The sequence below is a fragment of the Coptis chinensis genome, chromosome 3, assembly GCF_015680905.1.
Source record: "Coptis chinensis isolate HL-2020 chromosome 3, ASM1568090v1, whole genome shotgun sequence".
Classification (NCBI taxonomy): Eukaryota; Viridiplantae; Streptophyta; class Magnoliopsida; order Ranunculales; family Ranunculaceae; genus Coptis; species Coptis chinensis.
Genome location: NC_141458.1, coordinates 122,375,898 through 122,392,514, shown reverse-complemented (window position 1 = coordinate 122,392,514; position 16,617 = coordinate 122,375,898). Strand labels below are relative to the sequence as shown.

At 37.4% G+C, this 16,617-nt stretch overlaps 2 protein-coding genes and 2 long non-coding RNA genes across 5 annotated transcripts; 3 read left to right on the top strand and 1 right to left on the bottom strand.

Moving 5' to 3' along the window:
• Positions 1-178: 178 nt before the first annotated feature.
• On the top strand, positions 179-4,643 carry LOC147513969 (uncharacterized). The gene is made up of 2 exons (XR_015215795.1): positions 179-1,614; positions 1,728-4,643. It is a non-coding gene; the product is annotated as an uncharacterized LOC147513969 (long non-coding RNA).
• On the bottom strand, positions 2,965-5,097 carry LOC147513968 (B2 protein-like). Its single transcript, XM_086597319.1, is given in 6 exon segments — positions 2,965-3,240; positions 3,353-3,463; positions 3,700-3,783; positions 4,202-4,302; positions 4,492-4,780; positions 4,783-5,097. Coding segments are annotated over 6 exon segments (939 nt in total). The 3' UTR covers positions 2,965-3,201.
• A 3,336-nt stretch (positions 5,098-8,433) lies between these two features.
• On the top strand, positions 8,434-13,022 carry LOC147513967 (cellular apoptosis susceptibility protein, putative / importin-alpha re-exporter). Its single transcript, XM_086597317.1, has 2 exons — positions 8,434-11,561; positions 12,597-13,022. Exon 1 carries the CDS (start codon positions 8,631-8,633, stop codon positions 11,559-11,561), a length of 2,931 nt encoding a protein of 976 aa, XP_086453443.1. The 5' UTR covers positions 8,434-8,630; the 3' UTR covers positions 12,597-13,022.
• A 611-nt stretch (positions 13,023-13,633) lies between these two features.
• Positions 13,634-16,311, top strand: LOC147513966 (uncharacterized). Of its 2 annotated transcripts, XR_015215788.1 has the most exons (3): positions 13,635-14,712; positions 14,799-14,949; positions 15,805-16,311. It is a non-coding gene; the product is annotated as an uncharacterized LOC147513966 (long non-coding RNA). The 2 variants fall into 2 exon arrangements; XR_015215787.1 differs by having other exon boundaries at positions 13,634-14,949.
• The last annotated feature ends 306 nt before the right edge of the window (positions 16,312-16,617 follow it).

The window sequence follows — 16,617 nt, the reverse complement described above, 5'->3', positions numbered from 1 at the left end:
ATCCTGACGTACTTCTACTCATGCATCCTTAGTTGCATATAGGGGTGGAACTAGGGCGGGTTGGGTCGGGTTGAGAACTAACCCGAGCCCAACCCGAGTTTCAAAAGCTTCAACCTGAGCTCGAGACGAAGCCCTAGTCGGTCCTTAAATTTTCAGCCCAAAGTGTTCGAAGGAGAAATCTTACTTTGAAATTATTCATGCAAATTGTCTTTATTTTTTAAGAGTGTGTTTTGTTGCACATATACGGGGACAATGATAGTCATGACTATTGGGATCACCAATAATCGGACTGCCTGGGGTTCATCTGACGTCCTTGTAAATTTTGGGTGAAAGCTTGTTGTAAAAGTATTTTCTTTTAATTTCTATAGATTCCTTTTAGTTTGTTTTAAGTTTTAACTGGATTTATTGTCCCAATTTTTTGTTTTGTTTTTGTTATTTTCATACTTAGACTGTGCTGCGCCTTTTAAGATTGTCCTCAATAGCATGTTATAAAAAGTATACTTTCATGCTATGGATTTTATGAATTCGTTTCTGCAAGCTTTTACTTGCTTTCATGCCACATTTTTGTTTGTTTATTTGAGGGTGTTTTCTTGCACATCATACGTAGTCGATGAGATTCACTTGGTTGGAAGTCAATGCTAATGAGTCCTAAGTGATCATCTAAGCTGTGCGGCTTGAGGGTTCATAATATCATGGATTTGTAGACTGCTTGAATACATCCTCTTAGTGTAGATCTCCTGATTTCGTTTCTATAAGCTGTTTTTTTTATTTTATATCTCAATTCTTTGAGTGTGTTTTCATGCACATCATACTTAGACATGCAAGTCATCACTGTGCTTGGGGTATCACCTACAAGTATGCTGCCCGAGTGTTGATCTCAATCATCTCATGTCTTTGTAGATTGTTTTTGAAAGCGTGTACCAAAAGTAGTTTGCGCTGGATTTATTAACTTATGTATGAGTTTTTTTACTTTATTTATGTCGGGTTTTTTCCAATTTCTTTTTAATTTTGTTTCCACTTTGTTCTTTTGGACATTATACATTGATGTGGAAACATTTTTATTGAGTCTGAGGATCATCTATTCTTGTGCTTCTTGAGGGATCACAATACGTCTTTGAAGATTGTTGCTCGAAAAGCTTCTTATTTTCTTTTTTATTTTCAAAAAAACAAATAAAAATAAAAAATACGATTTTATGATTTCTTTTGTCTAACATTTTTATTGCTATTTTCTTTTGGTCTCATTTTCCTCAATTTTTATTGCACATCCTACATAAATGAAGTTATCATCGAATCTGAGGGGTCATCTACCACTGTGCTGCCTGAGGGATCAAAGTACGTCTCTGTAGATTGTGCATGTTGAGTATAATATATTTTGTTAGGTCACTTTATCGTTTGTATCTGGATATGTATTTTCTTTCTTCTGGTTTGATTGTGGTCTTTGGACATCACAATAACAAAATAAAATAGTGGCCTGGGACATTTATACATAGTTCTGAGCCTGTAGGATTAGCTGTGCCAGTGGCTGCCTGAGGATCATCTAATGGCATGTAGGGGACTTAGCATCGTCATCCACCCAATAGAGATGGAAACAAACTTCTCCTCGTAGAATCCTCAGTAAGTAATCAAATTATGGATTGCGTTTCTGTACAACTTTGTTCTTGTGTATGACGGTAGACATCAGAATAATTAAATTAGTGAAAATAAAAGAGAGTTACGCTTCTGTGCAGATACCAAATGGAACTCTTGGACTTGGAGGATAGATGCTACTGCCACAGCTGTGAAGAAGCTAAGTAGTTGTTCTTCCGAGTAGTGAAAATAAAAGAGAGTTATGCTTCTGTGCAGATACCAAATGGAACTCTTGGACTTGGAGGAGAGATGCTACTGCCACAGCTGTGAAGAAGCTACATAGTTGTTATTCCTGGTCGGCTGCTGTCTGATTTAAGGTACTTGGGTATATGTGAGTGCGTGAATCAAATTACTTGTCTTGAAAAACTTATCCTGGTAAATTAAATGAACATATGCATTTCTCAGAGAGCAGCTGGCGCATGGAGTTATCTTTGCATTCGATTTAGCAGCTGGGGCATGGAGTTATTTTGGCTGGGTTGGGGTTACAGCACGTTTTGGACTTTTAATTAAACACTGTTGAGATACTAGACTACTTTGTAGGCTCTTGCCTCTTGAATTTGGGATTTCTCTGAATGTGACAAGTGGTTAGAGAAAAGAGCATCTATATGAAAAATAACAAAATTCAGCGCTAAAAACTTGTCAATGTGCTTCTTCTTTATTGATGAAATATTTGTACTCATGGGTGTATGCTGGCCAGCTACGAAATACAAACCACCATTACCTCTTCAGTTCTAATCGTGCATCTGTATATATGTTTTTATAGGTGGGGAAGAGCTTCTGACTCTTGGCTTGAAAACATCTTTCAAAATTTATAAACGTTCATATAGTTGGGCAAGAGCTTCTGATGACTTTTTAGCATGAAAAAACCTTCCGGCGTGTTGTTATTTTCTGTACTGACACTTCAGGTCAATAGTCCCACGGAAAAGAAGCTTTAGTCCGAATAAAATCTCAATCCTCCAGCCCAAACATTTTGCTTCTAAACTGCAGCTAATACCATGGGACATAATAATTGCTCACTTGGAAGACAGATGACCTGACCTGGTCTCACAGAGCAGATTTTTTTTTCAATAAAACCAGCACCATATTATATTTAAAGACAAAATATAGAGTTTACAGACTCAAGGTTATATGGGGGGTGACTACCAGGAATTTGTTTTGATGCCCACGACGCAAGTCCATGAGCTAAACCATTCCCAGAACGACTAACCCAAACCAAAACATGTTTCTCAAGACCTGTAACTAGAGAAGAGACATACTGAAAAATAGAAAAGGAACTCCATCCTACAAGAGAGCTATTACAAGCTTTAATTAAAAAGAAATTTTGAGAAAAGATGAATATATAAAACGAAGATTTCATAGTATACTTCCATTCAAAAACTGTATACACATACATATTTTATCTCTGCAAGTCTCTACATATCATAGATTTTATGATCTCTCAGTATGCTTCCTATATTTCTTTTTCTCTCCAAACTCTATACAGTACTTCGTATACAAGCTATCCCTATTTTTTTTCTTTAAGCGTATTTATAAGTTTCCTTGTGATGATGATTGGATTCCCCCTACTTTCTCCTCTCAAGATACCTCTGCAAATACATCGAGGAGTGCTAGTGCCTGCAGAAACAGAACCACAACACATTGGTGAACATCATAGAAAGCCATGCTTTGATTTTGTCTTAACGTGCAACTTAAAATGAGAGCTGTAAACTTATGTTGGAAACCATACCTCTGGAACACTAAGCTCAAGGCGGAACTTAGGACCATCGTAATGATGGAGAATGGGCCTGAACGAGTCTTCCTCCAAAGGATTGCAAATTTTTCGTGTAACAACTTTTACCTGTGAACATATGTTGATCAGATGAAATTGGAAAAATAGTTGACATGTTTCTCAGTACGCATGTCTTCCACACATACATCTTTATTGGGAATTTATTCAGACAATGGATTTTTTATAAGATTATTACCAAATGATATGAGTTGATCCAAGGTTGTGACATGCATGTTTTCTTGACTTATTAATGGACAATTTTCGTGCAAGTATTAATTGCAAAGAGGAGGATATGAATGTAGTACCTGAGCAGGGAAGCGCGATTCACCAGGACATTTCTTGTCCCCCCATGCAGTTGGATCAATGTTTGCTCCGCCGAAACTTGAAGCCTAAATAACATCAGAGCACACATAAATTTCATACTACATATGTTTGAAAATCTTTATAAATTGCTAGACAAATCATGAAACTTGGTTCATTCTAGAGCAACTTTATGGACCTAAAACATTAATATAACCAATTATGACATCTGCACTCCAAGTTCATGGAATGCAGCAGAGTTCAATCATAAGGCCACAAATTCTTAATCGAATGCATCATATTTTATAGTAAATTTCAACGAATTCAGTTGTACTGCAGAAAAGCCCTCAATACACTTCCTACTTCTAGTTTTCCCTAAATTTGCCTTCATATTAACCACAAACTCGATTGACAGATAATTGAAGTATGATATGTATTATGTCCAAGTTCTAAGCCCAACTAGGAAACTACACCAAATAAAAATAAACAAAAAGATTAAATTATTACCTCAAAAACTCCATGGAGTTGATGATTGGAGTAGTTGTAAAGGAAAAGAGGCAAGCCTGGTGTTATTACTCTAACTGAATCTCTATACCTTGGAGGCAGTCCTGAAAAATCAATTACCCATATAACAGAATCAAAACAATAGAAACTTAAAATAGACAAATCTCAATCCAGTCATGTTCATCTAACAATCTAATCAAACAAGCTATTGGATTCCCATAAGGCCATAACAACTTAACTAAAACTTATCATTTAAATACACAAAGAAAAAGAAATAAGAATTAAAAACATACCAAATAGCTGCCTCTGTAGATTCTCTTGCATGGTATCATTATTACAAACAAAGATATACCCACCAATGATTTCACTCCTAGGAAGAGATTCAGATGGAGGAAGTGTCTTAAATCTCTTATCAACAGCACTCTTACTATTCCCAATATTGTTATTATTATTACTATTACCACCATTCCCCTTCTTCCCAACTTTACCAACAACTTCATTCTTCTTCCTACTCTTCTCACCACTAACCACACTGCTATTGTAATTGTAATTGTAATTATTATTCCCAGGTTTTGAAAAGACCACCCCTTTATTAAACACCCATTAAGATTACTACTTTTCTGAACATTGCCCACTACTTCTCCAATACTATTACCAACTTTCCAACCATTATTAAACCCATTTATCTCTGAACCATTTTGTTTACCAAGCCCAGTGTCACTTCTCTCAGCTCCAACTCTAATATCAAAGTTTCTTCTTTCTTCATTCCTTTTGTTAGTGTAAGTAGTAGTAGCACTAGTACTCCATATACTATCATTTATAGATAAGTTAGCAAAGCTTGAACCTTGTAGTCTTAGTTGATCACTGAATTGCCTAAAAGACTCTTGCTTGTTTTCCATCTTGTTCTAGTTTCTAGACTTGTTCTCAAGTTTGGTTTTGTGAATGAAGATTTATAGGAGAGGATTAGAGAGTGGGGTGAGTTTCTAGGAAAGTGAGGGAAGAACTAAAAGACGTGTTGAGTTGTCAAAATATTAGATGGGGTGTGATTTGAGGATGACGACTAGAAAAACGCGTGTTTGTGTGTTTTCTAGAAGGAGGAATGGGCATTTTTACGTAGGAGCTAAGGAAGGAGTACTACTTTGGAGTTTTTGATGTTGATTGTTTGGTGTTTTATTTACACGTGTGGTAGTTGTGTGTAAGTTGGATTTGGTCGGCATTTTGTACCAAATTGGTGACTTGGAACCAGAGGTACAGTTTAATTGTTGACTTGGTCTGGGATATAGGGTCTGGGCCATGGCCCATGGAGCCACATACTGGTTCTGTCTGGTCTAGTGGTCTGTTTGTCTGTCGATTCTCTCCAAACTCACATGGTGACTTGTATACTAGATAACTGCAAGCAGTGGGGGCGTGAGCGCAGGAGATGCCCTAGCTGAGTTCTTATGGTGGAGGCCCCTTACTATGCATATAGACCCTAATGAAAAAAAAAATCACACACAAATACAGATAATAGGGCAATAGTCGTCAGTGAATTCGAGGCCTTAGTTTTGGGCTAAATTTTTTGGGCCCCAGTTGGTTGCCTCTCTTGGTTACCCTAGAGCCAGTCCTGCGTGAGCGGAGGTGGAGAAGAGAGAGAGAGAGATGAGTTTGTGGTGGGGAGAGAGAAAATTGGGTTTGGTTGAGAAGGAATGAGGGAGAGGGAGAGAAGAAATTGGTCGAGAATGAGAACAGATATAAACCAACCAAAATACTTTTTGGGTCTGATAGGGCTTGGCACACAGCCTGACCTTGGGCCTTCATTTCCATGGGATAACTAGTACTGATACTGTCCCCCACTTAACCATCCATTGGGCTTGGCTCACATCTTGGCCATGGGTGTAAGATTTCAGGTTCACAATACCCAACAATCTCCACCTTGAACCGAAATCCATGCCAGACTTTGTAGGTGTCGAGATCACTCCATGTCGTTGGATTCCACTCGGGGTACACTCTCTCGAGCATCCACGTGGGTGTGGGGTTTTATCCGAAAACTTTGAATGATTTCGTTTTCAAATTCTACATGATCTATGCCGTTTGATGGCTCCACTTTGAATGATTTCGTTTTCAAATTCTCTCAACTTTTTTGATCTTGCCGTTTGTCCAAAATTAACTTGGCTCCCATTTGATGAGCCGACTATAAGATTGGGCCTTCATGCCTATGGAATAACTAATATTAGACATTCATATACCTTAACCATACATCTTGGCCATGGGTGTGAGATTTTATCGAAAAAGGTTCATGCCATCTGGTTAGTGAGCTTCCCACTTTATCAACCCATGATGAACTCATTTCTTCTCATATGGGACTATAAGATTTCAGTTCACAATAGGCGGTCATAGAGGACGTTTGGAGTAGAGATGGGGCATGAGTGGAGAGCGAGAGGGAGTAGTGGAGATGGAGAGATTGAGAGGGCGTGGAGAGGGAGAGGAAGAAGGACGAAGAGAAAAGAAAAGATGGGAATGAAGACAGACATAGACCAACAAAATGATTTTTTGTCCATATACCCCTCGGCCCAGAACGTTTGCTCAGCTCAATTAATTAAGACTCTAATAAAACTATGTAGTTTATTTAAGAATTTACAACTCTATACTGCTCATTAGTCATTACCAAGATATACCTGCTTTCTTCAGCTAAATATATTTTTTCTTTTTGTTGAAAGTGTCACACATTGCCTTTCGTTGAACAACTTTTTTTGAAGTCAATTGTTTTAATCTTTTATTGAAGTCAATTGTCACTGACATGAGAAATTTTGCCTGATAGCGACTCTTTTATTTGTTGGCCTGAAAGTATAAGCCTTGTGCAATGCTAATTCTTAAGAATCTCATAACCTTTTTGTTCGGTTGTTTGGCGTAGAAATAATAATTTCTTGTGTATTTGTACATCTTCTGAGTTCTATTAGTAATTTCACTGTATTGTATATATGAGTGTGTTTATATAAGGCCTTGGAACTTTGGTACTTGTTGTATCTTGTTGTTTGTTACATTCAAGACTCTCGAGGACACAATTTTGATCAATATATATAGTCTACTGCATGCTAGACTCTAGCGACTGTAGTAGTGGTTGTGTAGTGTCCATTTTTTTTTAGTTGTGTGATAGTACTTAGTTGTATTCTAATTATATTTGTGATGGTATGATAATATATATTTAAATGTATGTTATATATATATATATATATATATATATATATATATATATATATATATATATATCAAACTTTATCAACTTTATTTTGACAATATGGAGGATCAATTTTTTTTCAGTTTGGGGACCAACTGTTTGATTTTTGTAATGTAGTAACTTCCATTAAATTTATCTAACACCGTTTCTAATTTGTATTTTTTTTTCAATATTACAAATTATAAAATTTATATTAATTTTTTTCAACATTACAAATTAATTTATATTAATTTTTTTTCAACATTACAAAATAATTTTCATTTGTATTAATTTATAAAATGAAAATTAATACAAATTATAAACGGTATTAGAGAAATTTGACGGAAGTTCCTACATTGCAAAAATCAAACAGTTTAGTCCCCAAGCTGTCAAGAAAAGAAGTTTGGTCCCCATATTGTCAAAACGTGTAAAGTTTGATACCATTTTTAGTCATTTTTTCATATCAAATTGTCAAGAAAATAAGTTTGGTCCCCATATTGTCAAAACGTGTAAAGTTTGATACCTTTTTTAGTTATTTTTTCATATATATATGAGCTTCGAATATATAGGGTACAGTGTTGAGTGAGATGCATGTTTATTTGTAGGATGGCTCCATAACAGCTTCAACTGATTAAATTTATTCGTTTTCATTTGTGAAAACTTACCTTTCGTGTGTTTGATTGTTATAGTTTTCATTATTTTTGTATCGGTTCTCCGATCCCCACCCAGTGGTGGTGGTTTCATAAGATAATTTTTCAATGTTTCACACTGCTGAAAGTCTAAAACAATATCATTAACGCAGTTTTGTTCCTTGCAGTACTAATTTTTGGTTCGAGTATAGTAAGTGAAAAATATTTTGGCAATCGTTTCTTCTACTTTCATTGTTTCTTAGTCAAGTGGGCAGTAAGGGCTTCTCTTCGTCCCTCTCTCTTCCCTCTCCGCTCACGCCCCCACTGCTGAGTAGTATACTGGTTCTAGTGTTGGTTGGCCATGGTTGAGGGCTACCATATATCTTGATCTTGGGGTTGAGCCCAACTAAAAAAGGCCCATACTAAGAAAGGTGTTTCTCAGCTCTAAAAACCCTCCTTTTTCAAATCCTCTCTCTCTATAAGAAAGCCGCACCACTCTCACTCTCAACTCTCTGGTAAACATCTTCTTCTTCCTCACTCTCTTTTGTTACTTGAATCGTTTTACATTTAAATCTAATTTCTATATATATAAAGTATATTTTTTTTATTAATGGAGTGGAATCAAGAAACCCTACAAACCCTATCACAATGTTTTGTCCAAACCCTTTCACCAAACCCAGAACCCCGTCGTCAAGCCGAGTCCTATTTATCCGACGCAGCAGACCGTCCCAGTTTCGGTTTAGTTGTTCTTCGTCTGGTTGCTGATTCATCAGTTGATGAACAGATCCGTCAAGCTGCTGCTGTTACTTTCAAGAACCATCTTCGTTCTCGTTGGGTCACTTTGGATGGTAGAAATAATAACAATGTTATCACATTGACTCAAATTTCTGATTTTGAGAAGGAACAAATCAAAGAATTGATTGTTCCTCTAATGCTTTCGTCGGGGCCCAGAATCCAAAGCCAACTCACTGAAGCTTTAGCTGTTATTGGTAAACACGATTTCCCTAATTCTTGGCCTAATTTGTTACCGGAACTTGTAGCCAATCTTGGACAAGCTAATAATAATGATTATGCGTGCATTAATGGGATTCTTAGTACTGCTAATACTCTATTTAAGAAGTTTAGGTATGCGTATAAGACGAATGAGCTTCTTCTCGAGCTTAAATACTGTCTTGATGGTTTTGCTAAGCCACTGCTTGAGATTTTCCGCCGTACGTCTGTTTTGATTGATTCTACTTCGACTTCTGGTGGTAATCTTCGTCCCCTTTTTGAGTCTCAGCGACTTTGTTGTAGAATATTTTTATCTCTTAATGTCCAAGACCTTCCTGAGTTTTTTGAAGATCATATGAATGAGTGGATGACTGAGTTTCGGAAATACCTCACGGTTACTTATCCAGCTTTAGAGAGTAGTGGTGGGGATGGTTTGGCCCTCGTCGACAATCTCAGGGCCGCAGTATGTGAGAATATAAATCTTTATATGGAGAAGTTTGAGGAAGATTTTGTAGGGTATTTGAAGGATTTTGCGCAAGCTGTGTGGACACTTCTTGTTACTGCTTCGGCTTCCTCGAGCCGAGACCGGTTAACAGTTACTGGTATTAAGTTCTTGACCACGATCAGCACAAGTGTCCACCATACACTATTTGCTGGTGCTGAAGTGTTACAGCAAATCTGTGAGAGCATCGTGATTCCTAATGTACGCTTGAGGGATGAAGACGAAGAATTATTTGAGATGAATTATGTTGAGTTCATTCGCAGGGATATTGAAGGGAGTGATCTTGATACGAGGAGGAGGATTGCCTGTGAACTTCTTAAAGGGGTTGCAACAAATTATAAAGATCAGGTTACTGCTATGGTCGGAGTCCAGATTAAGAATATGTTGGCTGCTTTTGCTACAAATCCAGCTGTAAACTGGAAGGAGAAGGATTGTGCTATATACTTGGTTGTTTCCCTTGCGATGAAGAAGGCTGGTGGGAGTTCCGTTTCAACTGAACTTATTGATGTGGGGAACTTCTTTAGTTCGGTCATTGTCCCAGAGTTGCAAAGTCAAGATGTGAATGGTTTCCCCATGCTCAAGGCTGGGGCTCTTAAATTCTTCACAATGTTCCGGAACCAGATCCCTAAACATTTTGCCATTACTTTGATGCCTGACGTGGCCCGGTTCCTTACTGCCGAATCAAATGTGGTTCATTCTTATGCTGCAAGTTGCATTGAGAAGCTCTTGCTGGTCAAGGAAGAAGGAGGACGGCCAAGGTATACATCCTCTGACATTACTCCGTTCTTGCTGATGCTAATGACAAACCTGTTCAACGCCTTTAAGTTTCCAGAGTCAGAAGAGAATCCTTATGTCATGAAATGCATTATGCGGGTTGTGGGAGTTGCTGATGTTTCTGGTGATGTTGCTGGAGCGTGCATAACTAGTTTGACATCCATCCTCAGTGAGGTATGCAAAAATCCAAAGAATCCCGTCTTCAACCATTATCTGTTTGAAGCAATGGCAGGCCTCGTCAGGCGGGCATGTGAGAAGGACGTCTCTCTGATATCGGCTTTTGAGGCAAGCCTTTTCCCCATCATCCAGGATATCTTGGCAAAGGAGGTAACCGAGTTTTGGCCATATGCATTCCAGCTCCTAGCCCAGCTTGTTGAGCTCAGTAGACCACCCATTCATCCGAACTACATGCAGGTGTTTGAGCTTCTCCTCTCACCTGAATTATGGAAGAGATCCGCAAATGTCCCTGCTCTTGTTCGGCTACTTCAGGCCTACCTCAATAAAGCACCTCATGAGTTAAATCAAGGGGAAGTTCTAACCAAGGTACTGGGGATATTCGACAGGCTTGTTTCAGTATCGAGCACAGAAGAGTTGGGTTTTTATGTGCTTAATACCGTTATAGAAAATCTTGGATATGACGTTATTTCACCCTATGTGGGGCATATCTGGAGTGCACTCTTCACACGACTACAAAATCACCGCACAGTGAAGTTTCAGAAGTCTTTTGTGATATTTATGTCACTTTTTCTCATCAAGCACGGGCCAACTAGGCTTGTGGATTCCATTAATTCAGTTCAGCCAAATGGTAATTTGTTTGTTACCATTCTTGAGACTTTCTGGATACCTACTCTTAGGCTGATCACAGGATCCACTGAGTTGAAGTTGACTTCGGTTGCTTCAACCAAACTTATTTGTGAGTCCCCACTTCTCTTGGATGCTTCAGCTGCAACTATTTGTGGCCGAATGCTGGATAGTATTGTCACTCTTCTTTCCAGACCAGAGCAAGAAAGAGTTGTTGAGGAGCCAGAAATGCCGGATATAGGGGAGGCTGTGGGGTATACTGCCACTTTTGTCCCGCTTCACAATGCTGGAAAAAAGGATGAGGATCCTGTTAAGGAAATTAAAGATCCAAAAGAGTTCTTGGTGAAATCACTGGCAAGACTTGCATGCACATCTCCTGGGAGGTATCCAGCAATCATCCAAGAGTATCTTGACCCAACTAATCAAGCGGCGTTGATCCAACTTTTTGCCAAGTACAATTGCTCCATTGTTTAAGTAAGAGACTCTATCCTTGACATTTATTCTTTATTATGACTATGCGTAGTATTTCACTGGGCTTACGGTTCACTCATTACTTTTGTTTTGCTACTTTTTACTACACTCAAATTATTATAATGGATTAGGGTCTGTTTTAGGTTCATTCAGTACAGAACGTCCTCTGTTTCTTCCTCTGTTTCTTTACTAGATGGGTCTGTCCTCTTCCTAGGCTTGGAAGTTATCTGCATATGAATCTGTAGAAGAAATATGCAACTTTCTTTGACAAGTCATCTTTAGTTGCGTAGTAGTAGGGCTGTAGGGGTGAGCCTAAAGCTTGAGAGAAGGATAAGGCACATTTTTTTACTGCTTAGTTTACAAGGCAACTGTCACTTGATCAATCAGTAAACAGATATTTTACGAAATGTATATTTGACCACCACTTATGTCAATTACGTTTACCCTTTACTATAATGAGTAACACAATTCAAGTTTCAAAACTTTGTGGGTAAAATGCACTAATGTCAAGAAGTTTAACTGCATAGTTTGTAAGTTAGTGAGGTTTTACATCAACTGAATTGTCATTTTTTTTAAAGGTTTTTCTAGTGTATTGTTGATGTACCAATATCCTAGTTTTGTAGGATTAGGGTTATTGTTTTGTCTTTGGAGATGTTACTTGTCTCCAAAATAAGATGACAAGAATATCGAAGATGATAGGTTCTCGATAGTTTGGGGTTCTAGTCTCATACATGGGATCGACAATCATCATTCTTCCCTTCTTATTTACATGTACGGAATTCACATAATCATAGGTAATTGGACTGAGTAAAATGAACAACCTTTACTGACATAAACAAAACTGATTCTGAACTGGAGATGAGAGATCCTTTACATTTCTACAATATGTGGCGGAAAATAATAATTGTTCAACTGTCCAAGTTTGTGCTTCTAGTTTCAATGTTCTTATCAATTTACACTTACGTCTGCATCTTTTGTTGTTTGTATGATATTAGTTAGTGCATCTAATGTTATATATTTTTATGGATATTTGTGCAGGATAGCAGTTGACAAGTGCAGAAGTCAGTTTGTTAGTTCCAGCTTAGAAGTGAAGAGTGGTTCATTAGTTTCAGCATCAAAATGGAGATTCGGTTGGTTGAAGAATTTAGCAGCCAGTTTGTGTGCCTTTTCCAGTCTACTAGTTGAGAAGTCAGTTTGTTTGTTGTCCCTGTACCCCTTCTTGCCCAAATGTATGATTTTTGTTTTGTTTTGTGAGGAAGTGAAGATCCTTTGTGTCTCTGGGATTGACTGGTCATTGGTTTTGGCTTGCTTATGCCTTCCATTGGGATATGTATGAACTTTTGTCGTTGTGTCAATATAGAGTAAAAAGAAATTTTGTCATGAGAATCACTATTTTTGTTTTTTTTTTGTGGAAAGTTTTTCTGTATAAATGGAAACCTGTTAAGGCACAGGATTTTAGTTTTTTGGAACTGGGAAGCTATACTTCTGGATGTCTGCTTGTTTGTTCCTCTGCAGCTAAAGAATCCATCCATTTCTCGTTACTGTCCCAGCTTCCTCTAGCCGAAACCAATTAACAGTTACTGGTATTAACTATTCACTGGCACCAAAGTCTTTAAACAAATCTGTGAGAGCATTGTGTGCTGACTGTACTCCCTCAGGGTTTTTGGTATGATCTGTTTGAGGTTTGAAAAAAACTATCCATTGAGGTACATTTACTGGTTTATGTGGTTCTTTGTATTATTAGTATCCTTGGACTGTGCAAAGAAAATGTTAAAAGGGTTTGTACTTTGATTTGAGACATCTTTACTTTTATTGTAATACATCACTAGCAATTGTGGATAATACTTTTTGCATTCCCTTGATCTTCACTCAAGATTTTCTCTACACATCAGAGGTGCACAATTTTAAATTTTTTTACTTATTTAATTATAAATATGTAAATAATTTTTATTTTATTTTTTTCCATAATTATTGTAGGTGTTGTATGCAACTCATTATTTGCAGCTCCTAAAAAAGAAGCCAAGAGAACGGTGACGTTACATCAAATGGGTGGGAAAAGGAAATTCAAGGCAAGTATATTTGTCAAATTGGTACTATATATATATATAAACTGGATTTGAATTGTTTGGTGTATATTCATATACTGGTAAGAGGGTTGAGTGTTAGCAATTGATGACCCTCAATTTTATTTTATTTTAATATTTTGGTTGGTATCTTATGCCCTTTCTATCAGAATTTGTTTCTATTAACTGGAGTAAATCTTTGCAATATTCTGAAATTGAACTTATTTTCATGTCAAACACAGGTTGTGTGTGTGTGTGTGTGTGTGTGTGTGTGTGTGTTCTGGCATCTTCTCCTAGTCTCAGTGTAAATGTTTTGGCTAGGAGATTCAAAAACTTTCCCAATAACGAGTTTGGTGATTGTTTAGCTGGTGAATTTTATAATTGTTTCCCTGAACATAGTTTAGGGTTTGGAAGGCATGCATTCATAGGATTTTATTCTTCAGATCTTGCATCTGGACCATAATTCTGTTAAAGACTCGTTTAAAATTTACTTATCATAGTGATCAATGGATACATATGGCGATATCACAAATAAAAGATTTTGCTCATCATAATGATCAATGGATAGAGATGGCAATAACTAAAAGAAGTTAGAATCTCTACTACCAGTTTCCTGGTTTGTTTTCCACCCAGGAAATTGGATTATCTGTGAGGTGATTGTCATTGAAAGGTTGCTCTTTCAGGTCTCTTGATTCGATTGGATATAGCTCCCTTATAGACCTCCGATGAAAAACAGTTTTCGTAGATAGGGAGACAATTGTTAGTATGTTGTCAAATTCCCTAACCTAGAGAAACTCTGTCTGTTCCATTGCAAGGGCCTTCTTAGCTTAAACGTTTCTGGCCCGGTTCTCAAACTGAAGCATTTGAGTATACTATTTTGTCATGGTTTAAAGAAGATAAAGATTAATGCCAAAAATCTCACCATATTCCAGTATTCTGGGAATTGCATTAAGTTTAGACCTATAAATGTTCCTCGGCTTTCTAATGTAAAGTGTGACTGGTCTCGCGGCTCCCTACATTATACTCTTGGAAACCTATCAAGTGATGTTCCCCAGCTGTAGTCTTTGATGCTCTCAGTTGTACCTGTTGTGGTAAATTTAATACTGATATGGTGCTTGTTGCTAATTACATACTCTTGGACTGGGTGTCTCTAATGAAAGTAACTTTTCTTTTGCAGAAATTATCAGGAAAAGAAGATTCCCCAACAGTTACTGTTGTTCGCCAATCTGAAAAAGTTGGTGTTGCTGGTTGGAAGGCAAGGAGGAACACTCTGGGAATTCACCCCTTTGCTCCAGGCGTCTCCTTACTTATGAAGGGTTGAGCTGCATGTGAGTAGTCTCATAACAATTATAACTTTTTCTGAGTTTAATGAGGATATAGTTGATGCATACATACAGTGGCAATGGAAGTTTCTTTTTCTATCCTATGCTTTTTGCCCATTCACATTACATGGTGGACTGTTTCATATTCTAGGTTAACTAATATACCTGCATAGTAGGTGCCTATTGTAAGGGTAGAGCATTAGTGTCATGCGTTAGTGGCACCTAATGTTAATGTTTTATCATAGAAAGAAAATGATTTCATTTTTTTTTTCTTAATTGGTCATTGTTACGAGTGTCAATTAGTCGTAACTTAAATAGAATTAACTGGTATTAGAAGATTCTCGATGCAGCAACTTAATTAAGACAATAGTTTTGATTAATGGTAGTTTGATATACTCTTAAAGGTGGAATCGCATAGCCGAAATATCAGAACATGAGTTGAACAAATGGGTCATTTTTGTCACAATCATGGGATTGCAACCAATTGAACTGTGTAATTAACTCAACAAATTAACAGTTTCCAGAACCAATCCGCTTAACTCTTATTTTTTATTTTTATTTTTTATTGGCAAGCCTGGTTTTAAACGAGGTCAGTAACTCGGGAAACTCGGATGCTGGCGGGGTTCGAACCCCAGACCCTTGTCATCACCAAAAGGTTTTACCCTCTTGGTTCTGCATATGTTGTTTTTCATCTACCTACCATCTTAAATTGACATCAATTGTGCACTGGATTATACTTTATTCCTTCACAGTATCAATGAACATTTTTTGTTCCTTTGTATTGCGTAAAGACAAAGGAAAGCTTATACAATATCTAATTTGTTGGTTTAACCATACTCCTTGACTCTTTCCTTGTTGCAGTTGGATGCCTGGAATATAGAAGGCTGGGATGAAAACAAAGAAGGGCTGATGGAGAGGCCTTTGGATTTCCCTCACCTCCACCATGAGGAGATTATATTGAGTGGGTTTAGTGGTAGTTCTCATGATAGAGTTTGCAACATTTTTGCTCAACAATGCGACAAATCTCAAGAGGTGGAGCATTTTCCCCAGACGTTTATGGTTTGAAGCTGTGACTGCTGCTTTGTGTAGAGTATCACAAGAAGAATTCTAACAATTAGCGGCAAAACCTACTTAATTGTAAAGATAAAAAGGCAGATGAAGGTACCTTGGAGCAACTTGGAAACCTTGTACGCCCTGGGGTTGATTTATTGCTTACCCAAGTTGTTTTGTGCTGATGTATCACAATTTACATTAGGCAGGGCTGGCAGGCTCAACGATTGGTTTATAATTTGTTTGAATTATTTGCGTTTTTTATTTAAACCCGTGTAATGTCACTTGTCACGAAATAAAAACCATGTCTTAATCGTCTAGTTGGTTTGAAACAATGAAACCTTGTTTGCATGATTTAATGATCGGTCTCATGTATATTTCTTATTTTGCCTTAGTTTGGTATGTTTTCTTCTAGTTTGGCATGATCTGGAGCATTCCCATTAGCACTGTGTAGTGGTATTTGTACTCCATAAGACCATACCTTTGCCTAAGGATGTTATCAAGGTAGCAGACTGTTATTTTCTTAACATATGAAGAACACACAGTGATGGTATGAGACAGTACGTGTTGTACAGTACGGGAATATTTCATGAAAGTCCCAAGGATGGTAGAAAATATGGTTTC